We start from the raw sequence: 9896 nt of genomic DNA on the forward strand, positions 1-9896 counted from the left end.
CAATCCACCTAACCTGCACATCTTTGGACTGTGGGAGGAAACCGAAACACCCGGAGGAAACCCACGCGGACACGGGGAGAATGTGCAAACTCCACACAGTCGCCCGAGGCTGGAATCGAACCCGGGTCCCTGGCGCTGTGAGGTAGCAGTGCTAACCTTTGCGTGAAGACACATTTCCTGACTTCAATCTTTGATGGCCCAGTTTGAAATATAAGATATGCTCCTCCTTGCCAACTTTCCCCAGAAAGCAGTTTGTCTCTCTCTCCACCCTATCATGTCCTTTAAACTTATAATCAAATACCCCAATTAAATTGTTCCTTAATCTTCTATACTCAAGGGAATTCAAGCTTCATTTATGTAACTCGTACTCATAATTTAATACATTAACCCCCCCCCCCCAATTAATCTGGCCAATACAACGAGGCATGGTACCCAGACGGAAATCAGTTTTCCAAATGCATCCTAACCAGAATTTTTAAGAACTGTAGCATAACTTCCATTCCTTTGAATTCCAATACCCTTGAAATAAAAGTTAATATTCCACTGACCCTTTTAAGCATATTTTTGTATTTGTACACCAACACTAAAATTTTACTGCTTCTGCGCAATGTCTAGCTTCTCAATATTTAGAAAATAATTTAATAATTCTTCAGATCTGCCAGACCTGCTCAGCTTTTCCAGCAATTTTTGTTTGCTACTGATCTCCATTTCTCAATTTTGCCCACTCAGTTGTTCTATCAATGTGCATCTGCAATTTTCTGCTCCAACCTGTATTACAACTTTAATGACAACCTTTTGTTCTCATTAAGATAAAATCTGTCAGCAGGAAAGACAGCACTTTCTCCAGCTGCTTATTGAATGCTATGCTACAGTTTCAATAACTGATTACAGTATTTCATATTTCACTTGCAGAGTCACAATTTATCTTCAGCAGCTAGAAATCGCATAGTCCAAGTCAAATTGCCAGTTTCAGCATCAAGCATTTGAAAATCTTAAATCACGTAAGAACTTGACCCCGACAATTGACTAATAACTATCTACAGCCTGAGAATAGCACCCACTAGTGTACCAGTTTGGTTTTTTTTCCATTTCTTACACCTTCCAGCTTGATTATAGGTGACTTAATTGAAGTGTTTAGACAATCAGAATAACACATAATGGGGTAATCCAAAACAAATGGACAGAAACCTAAAAATAGTGCTAATCATGAGCTATTTCTCTGTCAGAAGACCTCGTGACTTCCTATTTCATCTTGAAACCAAACAAGTGCTTTGCAAGTGTTGAAAAAGAGGAAAGATATCTGTCAGCCTGTACCAAAAATCCTATCAACAACAATAATGACAGATGATCAGCAATATCGGTTTAGGGATAATAATTAGTCAGGGAACCAGCAGAATACATGTTTTCTTTGAAGGTATGGGATCTTTCGCATCTTATTAGGGCAAGGGGATATAATGCTTCATCTCAAAGATGAATTTTTATGACATCTTCAAATCTACAAGTGTTTTTTTTCAATCAACAGGTAGGATATCAAAGAAAAAGGACCAATGATATTAAATGAAATTTGGGTGCAGATCAGGCATTTTCTAACTGTACAGTGGAACAGGCTTGGGGGCTGATGAACTAATATTCCTTCATCTTGATTTGCACTATCAATTTGGAGACAGTTACATTGCATGCTTGTGTCTATTAGGTAGAACATTGGGAGTCCTCAAATTGGTTCCAAAGAACTTTTTAAATGAGAATAAGAGCCCCTCATCCTACCAATGTATGTGAGATGAAAAGGTCAGTGTACCATCCAGTTCTCAAATGTGATTGTTTTTGGCACTTTTTGGTTGATTTTAAAACATTTCCTACTATAGCTCAGCTTAGGATTCATTTTTCTTGCATTTGGTCAATGTTCAGTTTCAATCATGTAACATGATCACTTCAGCTACACAACATTCTTTTACAAACACGGAACACTAAGGTATAGTAGATATTAGACACAAAACTCATATGTGTACAGATAGATGAGTACATGATTAATACAACTTGGTCCCTGGATTTGGATCTGAAGGACAAGCTCTCTTGCTAATCTTTCCTGTTGATTAAGTAAATACAAGTCATTTTCAAATAACAGTTTACTTTTTAACTGCACTAACCAAATGACAGTAAGCAGTTCCTGAAACTTGCCACCTTAGTACTCAAATTGCAAGACATTTTTTTCTTGTAAGCAGTACAGTTTAACTCTATATTGTTCTTTCAAACCCAACTACATACATTTGTGAATAAAATGATTGTATAAACAATGTGATTCAGTCTGTAACATAGTCAGGTGAGCACGACTGTAGCATTTTTTTATTCAATGAAACACTTCACAGCACTCATGCATTAGACAAAACACGCATTTAAGTAGTGTATAAGTAGAAAATACATATACAAGATAAATTTAAAAGGACAGCACACATCCTTGGAAATTCAGCAGCTTTTCACTCAACATTTTTCCACCTATGAGGCACTAGAAAAGCTAGATATGGAAGCTTCATGATTTTACAGAACTATGTTCTACTGCACTGCAAAACTTTACCCTGTAACATATTTTCTTATTTAAGTAGAATGTCCACAAGATTTACTTCAGGTTATTTTAATTATTCACAGTTTTTTTAAAGAAGTAAATCTGTATAATTATGAAACTTTAGGGACTGTTGTTTTTCCAAGTTTCTGAGATAAGAATTTAACAACTGATTTACACATAATTTTCATGTCTTTCATTGGAATATCTGGAGCCACAGGTTGAACATTTTATTAATCCTTACAGCTTTATTATATTAAAGTTATGGTGTTATTTGATATAAAGGCTTAACAATGTTGTTTTCCTTGTAGATTTAACATTATGCTTCATAAATGTGTTAACTATATAGTTTGAATTTGAGTAGAATCACAAAATTGCAGTTCAAGAAAAATATCTATTTTAGTTGTGGCAACATTATACAGGAGAACATAGACAATTGGAGAATTTAAATGCAAAGACATTTCAAACAGTGTAAATGTTATCTTTAACAAATTAAATGAAGTGATGAACACAGCATATTAGAATTCTTTCTCCATATCACGGTGACATAATTGCATAAAATATTCAATCTCTGAAGAATTCTTCATTTATCAATGGTCAATAGTGAGATTACTTCCTATTGAAGGGGTCAGACCAGACTTTCATTCCTATAAACAAAATAGACAAAAAGGTCAAAAATGTGGGGATATTAATGGATGAGATTATACATTCAATGTATTCACATTCAGGAAGACCGGCACAATTAAAATAAAAACCTATATACGGTGAATAAAATTAGAACTAAACATTTGCAGTCAAGTGAAATTTTACTTGAACAGAGCCAAGGTACTATTTGCCAAGAACGAATCATGGATTTGGTAACATTCTGGTAATGTTACTGGACTAGTATTCCAGAGGCCTAAACTAATATTCTACAGTCACGAGTTCAAATCCCCCCACCGCAGCTCAGAAATTCAAGTGGGGTTTATGAAATAAATCTGGAATAAAAGAAAATGTCAATATAAAACTACTGGATTGATGTGAAAACCCAACTAGCTCACTAACATTTTGAAGAAAAGGAAACCTGACGTCTTTATCTGATCTCGCCTATATATCTGGCCAAAATTACAGCAACGTGTTTGACATCTAACTTTACTCAATTACACTAAACCGCTATCAAAAAGAAATAATAAAACTGAATCAATCTCTACTCCTGATCCTAACTATGTTTTTGTATGAAAGTGTTGGCAGAAGAACTCCCACAAAGTCTTTTTGGAGACAGTCACATTTTCATTCCGATGAGACTTTCTATTGTGTGGTATTAACACAGCTAAATAAGATAAATTTGGAACTCATTTCAAGGGGGTTGGAGTATAAGAATAGGGATGTCTTACTGCAACTGTACAAGGTGCTGGTAAGACTACATCGAGTACTTTGAGCAGTTCTGCTCTCCTAACGAAAGCAAAAATATAATTTCATTGGAGGCAGTCCAAAGAAGGTTCACTTGGATGATCCCCAGAATGGAGATTGTCTTATAATCAAAGGTTAAACAGGTTGAGACTCTACTCACTGGAGTTTAGAAGAATAAGAGGTGGTCTCATTGAAACATATAAGATTCTTAAGCGGTTTGATAGGATAAATGCTGAGAGGATGTTTTCCCCTCACGGGAGAATCTAGAACCAGAAGGCATTGTATCAGAATAAAGAGGTGCCAATTTAAGACTGAGATGAGAAGGAATTTCTTCTCTGAGGTTGAGTGTCTTTGGAACAACTTGCAACAAAGAGCTGCGAGGGCAGAGTCCTTACGTATATTTAAGGCTGATGTGTGGGGGAAATCAAGGGTTACAGGAAAAGGGTAGGAAAGTAGATATGAGGAATGTTAGATCAGCCATGATTCTGTTGAATGGTGGAACAGGCTTGAGGCATCAAATGGCCTCCTCCTGTTGCTATTTCTTATGATCTTATAAAACAACTCTAGCAGCTCAAAAATGACACCCATAAGGCAATATAGGATACCTGTTGTGGAAGTATCGATTCTGATCCAGCATATCCCCACAGTGCTGTTGCCATCAGGCAGGTAACAAAATCTGATTCAGTGAGGGATGAACAAAAGCATCCAGGAGTATCACTAGGTGTAGCTTAAAATTACATGTCACCCTGGCAATCCATGACAGGTCCACATGTCTGCTAAAAAGCAGAAGTAGTTTTTTGTTTTTTAAAAATAAAGTTAAGCAATCCTACAACCAGTGAATCAGGCCAAAGCTCTGGAGTCCTATCACATCCCGTAATGATTAGTGATAACAGAATTAAGCAAATAAGAGGAGCCTCCATTTACATTTGTTACAAGCAATACCTACATGCTACAAATTACAGAAATAAAACTAAACTGTGATTCTGTTAACTGCATCAAAATAAAGCAATGCTATTTGGGTTAAATTTGCAGAATATCTGTCCAAGTAACAGACTCATCAATCACATTTTAAACACAAATGTAAACAATCCTATAGGTTAACTTTGTTTACTGCATTTTTATTTTATTTTTATAGAATCCCTACAGTGTGGAAACAGGCCATTCGGCCCAACAAGTCCACACTGCCTCTCCAAAGAGCATCCCACCCAGACCTATTCCCCTACCCCTGCATTTTCCCATGTCTAACCCGCCTAACCTAAACATCCCTGGGCACCATGGGCAATTTAGCATGGCCAATCCATCTAACCTGCACACCTTTGGACTGTGGGAGGAAGCCGGAGCACCACGGGGAGCATGTGCAAACTCCACACAGGCAGTCGCCAGAGAGTGGAATTGAATCCGGGTCCCTAGCGCTGTGAGGCAGCAATGCTAACCACTGAGCCACCACGCCACCCTTGATGTTTATTAGGCAAAGAAAAACACAAGACAATATGAAGATTATGTGGTCTGCGAGTATATACACTGGTCTAACCTCAAGACTGAGGTTAATGGATGATTTGTTTTATATTAAAGTAAATAGAATTTTAAATAAGGTGTCTGCATTTTACTCTCCTATGATAAATATAGAAATGCAGAAAATAGGAGTAGGAGGTAATTTGACTCTTCGAGCCTGCTCCACCATTCAATATGATCTTGGCTTATCCTCTAACTCCATACCCTGTTTTCTCACTATGCACTAAGATATAAATCTCACAGCTAAAATATCAAAGTCCTTCTTGATAACATTCAATGTTTTGGCCTCAACCACTTTCTGTGGCAGAGAACATACAGTGCCTCTATATACTTACCTCCAGGCTGAATTTCCTCCTGCTTTATTCCAGTTCGGTTCACCTTTTGTTCCTGCCCTGTTTTAGAAGCAGTCAAGTAATTATTTTGCATTCGTTCCAACATAACATTGATCCCAGGGGAGGCAGTGCTAATGTCATTGAATTCATAATCCAGACGGCCAGACTAATATTGTGGTGACATGGAACTGAATCCCACCGGTGCAAATGCTACACTTTGAATTCAGTCAATAGATATAAAATTAATAACTAGTTTCAAGATGACCATTGTCAAAAGCAGCCCATCTAGTTCACTAATGTTTTAGGAAGGAAACCTGGCCTACATGTGATTCCAGGCACACAACAATGTGGTTGACTCTTAAATGTGATCTGAACAGACTGAGCAAGTCATTTAGTTGTATCAAACCACCATGAAGTTGAAGAAAATTGAATAGACAACCAAGCATCGACCTAGGCACTGGGGTGACAATGACAAACCTGTTCACCCTGCAAAGTTCTGCTTACCAAAAGCTAAGGAATTGTCAAAATTGAGACAACTGCCCCAAAGACTAATCAAGCGACAGCCTGACACAGTCAAACTCATGGAATCATACCCCACAGAGGAAGTCCTAGATACCATCATCACCATTCCAGAGTATGCCCTGTCAACAAACTGACCCACCAAATGTGGAGACCAAGTGGTATAGAGTTGGGAAAGATTGAACTGGAGTCCTTAATATTGATGTTGCATGGCATCAGGAAATGATCATTTTCAGCCAAAAGTGCCAATCCATCACTGGCTCATCCTAAGGTGCCCAGCATCATAGATGCCAATCAATTCAGTACACATGAAATCAAAAAATAGCTGAAGAAATTTGCTATTACAAATGGTATGGGCCCTACTAATATTCTAACAACAGTACCAAATAGCTAACCTGTTCAAGTATAGTAAATGCTGTCATTTACTCAACAATGTAGAAAATTAGCAGGTTGCTTTGTCCACAAAGACAGGACAAAACAATCCAGCAAAAGTGATTGCCCTTAACATCAAGATGTATTCAACGGAGTTTGGCATCATGGAGCTCCAGCAAAATTAGAGTCAATGGGAAGTTAAGGGAAAACTCTACACCAGTTTATTTACACTATTACAAACGAAGATGGTTGTGGTTTGAGGTCAATCATCTCACTCAAAGGACTTCACTGCAGGAGTTCCTCAGTGTAGTGTTCTAGGTCCAGTTGCCTTCAGCTGCTTCATCCACCACAAGGATACAGTGGGATTGGGAGTAGATTTCCACAACATTTAGCACCATTTGCCAACCTCAGTTACTGAAGTAAACCATGACTGAAAGCGCCAAGACCTAGAAAACATTCAGGCTTGAACAGACAAGCGGCAAGCAACATTTGTATTACATAGATGCCGGGCAATAATCATCTCCAACAAGAGAAAATCTAACCATCTCTCCTTGACACAGAATGGCATTATCATGACTGAATCCCCCATTAATAACACCCTGGGGGTTACCACTGACCGTAAACTGAACTGCAGCAGGTATAATAACTACTGTGGCTATAAGATTAGGTCAGTATTGGTCTCTGTGATGCAACTGGGGTGGGGTGGACGTGGGGGGGGACGGGGGGAGGGGAGGTGGAGTGCCTGCGAGAGAAACATGAATGGGAGCAAGAATAGGCATTCGTCCCATGGAACTCAGTCCACCATTCAACAAAATCACTGATGATCCCCCATTTCAACACCCTGGTACTGCTCGCCTTCAGAAATGTATTTCCTTTTAACACACATTCAGTGACCTGGCCTTCACGGACTTCTGTGGTAGAGAATTCCACAGATTCATCACCCTGAGCAAAGAAAACTCTCCCCTTTCTGCCACATATCCTAAGGCCGTGACCCTTATTCTGGACCCTCGGCCCAGGGGAAACATCATCATCACATCCAGAGGGAATGAGGAGGGGCACACAACCCGAGTCCAGACAGCAGGAAAGGGTGGGAGTTAGAGCTGGTAACCAGCCGTATCCGCACCGACCGTTCCACCTCCGCCGCAGATTGTTTCTCTCACTCACTGTACTGCTCGGTGTAAATCAGCGGCCGAAAGTAGATGGGGTAAAAGGCGGCTCCCAACAGAGCGGCGAAGCCACCGAACAACAAGACCACACGCGCATGCCCAGCCATGGTGCACGCGGACAGAGCGGAATGGACGATTCTTCCGCCCCGACAATTACATCCGATATCCGTCTCAGTACGCGCGTGCGCGAGATGTCATGTGACCGGGTGCACGGCCGCCACCTTTGAGACGGGCAATTCCCACCGAATGGAATCTTAGCACACTCTGCTCCACTGCGCACGCGCTGAGTCCAGTCTGTTTTCTTTCTGATTGTTGCCATCTCCCTTCTTCAAATAGTTTGCCAACCACATTTTCTAACCCGGTGGCTTAATGTCATAAAGCATTTCTTGCCGTGGATAGTTCATACGTTCACTTCTCAGTCACTGAAAACAACGATGCCTGGCTCCTCCTCCTGAGGAATTAGAATTAGATTTTACTGTCAACTGTTCTGAAGTACAGGGATACAGGAGTACAGTGAAAAGTGTACAAAGTCACCATTCCCGGCATCATCTTAGGTACAAAGGCACTCGGTACAACATCTTAGGTTTTCCTCATTTTCCGCTTGGGGACCCTGCAGCCCTCCGGACTCAATATCGAGTTCAATAACTTTAGGGCCTAAACTCTCCCATGTCCTCATCCTCTACCCCTACCCCATGCACCAGGTCTTGTTATCACGTAGCTTGCCATTACACAGTACCTAGTGTTAGTCACTAACTGTCCCCATTAACAGCTATTCAGCCTCCCAGCCAGATCATCATCAACTCCTTCGTCTATCCAACAGCTCTTCTCTCTGGGCTCTATCCCTACTTATAGTTTACTCCCTACCCCTCCCCCTCCCTATCTTCTGCATATAATCGGACCATTTCCTAGCTACCATCAGTTCTAAGGAAGGGTCACTGGACCCAAAACATTAACTCTGATTTTTTTTCTTCACAGATGCTGAGTTTTTCCAACAACTTCTATTTTTGTTCCTGATTTACAGCATCCATGGTTGTTTTGGTCTTTACACAATATGATTGAATTTGGTATGATAGATGACACAACGATAGCGAGGAAAGTATGTTGTAAAGAAGACATCAGGAAGTTGCAGATAGGTATAAATAATTTGAGTGAGTGGGCAAAAATCTAGCAGATGGAATCTAATCTGGGAAAATATGAAGTTGTTCATTTTGCTGGGAACAGTAGGCAAAGCAGAGTATATGTTTAATGGCAAGTAACAGGGAGGCAATGGTATAGTGTTATTATTGCAGGGACCCAGATAATGTTCTGGGGACTGAAATAACTCCACGGAGGCCAGTATCCCACCACCACGTAACCCTTTATTTGTACATGGAGAGTCCTTGACATTGGTCCTCAGAGCCAGCCCTTTGAGTGTACAGGATGTCTGACATTCCTGTTTATATCTGTCAGCCATGGCTCCCTGATTGAACCAGGCTAATAGCAGCTAACCTGAGTTAGAATCACGCCATGGCATATACTGGAATTCAACTTCAATAAAACCAAACTTGTCCACTAATGATCTTCTAATGTTGGAAAAGAAAACTGCCATCCTTATCTGGTCTGGCCTACATGTGACTTCAGACCCTCAACAACAACGTGTTTAACTCTTACCTGCCGTCTTAATGGCTAGCAAACCACTCAGTTCAAGGGCAATTAAGAATGGTCAACAAATTCTCGCTCAGCTAGTGAAACCTACATCCCATGAATGAATTAAAGAAAAACTGCAGAATCCTGAAGTGCCGAAGGATTTAGATGATCTGGTGCATGAGTCACAAAACATTAGTGAGCAGGTACAGCAAGAAAGATAATGAGATGTTGTCGTTTATTTCGAGAGAAATTAATGACAAAAGTAAGAAAGTTATGAGTCAATTATGCAGGACATTGGTGAGACCACATCTCAAATGCTGTGTGTAGCTTCATCTTCTTATTAAAGGAGAATGTAACTGCATTGGAGGCAGTTCAGAGGAGGTTAATTAGATTGTTAACTAGAATGAGTGACTCACCTTTTGAGGA

The 9896-nt window shown here is 40.0% G+C and overlaps 1 protein-coding gene across 2 annotated transcripts; it reads right to left on the reverse strand.

Moving 5' to 3' along the window:
* Positions 1–2313: 2313 nt before the first annotated feature.
* On the reverse strand, positions 2314–8033 carry smim20 (small integral membrane protein 20). Of its 2 annotated transcripts, XM_020533543.2 has the most exons (3): positions 7843–8022; positions 5791–5847; positions 2314–3201 (listed from the first exon to the last, which is right to left on the reverse strand). In XM_020533543.2, the coding sequence occupies exons 1-3, from the start codon at positions 7949–7951 to the stop codon at positions 3164–3166; spliced, it is 204 nt and encodes a 67-aa protein (XP_020389132.1). In that variant the 5' UTR covers positions 7952–8022; the 3' UTR covers positions 2314–3163. The 2 variants fall into 2 exon arrangements, with proteins under 2 accessions (XP_020389132.1, XP_048451257.1); XM_048595300.1 differs by lacking the exon at positions 5791–5847 and having other exon boundaries at positions 7843–8033.
* Positions 8034–9896: the final 1863 nt, after the last annotated feature.

This window comes from Rhincodon typus, chromosome 1 (assembly GCF_021869965.1).
Source record: "Rhincodon typus isolate 14 chromosome 1, sRhiTyp1.1, whole genome shotgun sequence".
Lineage (NCBI taxonomy): Eukaryota > Metazoa > Chordata > Chondrichthyes > Orectolobiformes > Rhincodontidae > Rhincodon > Rhincodon typus.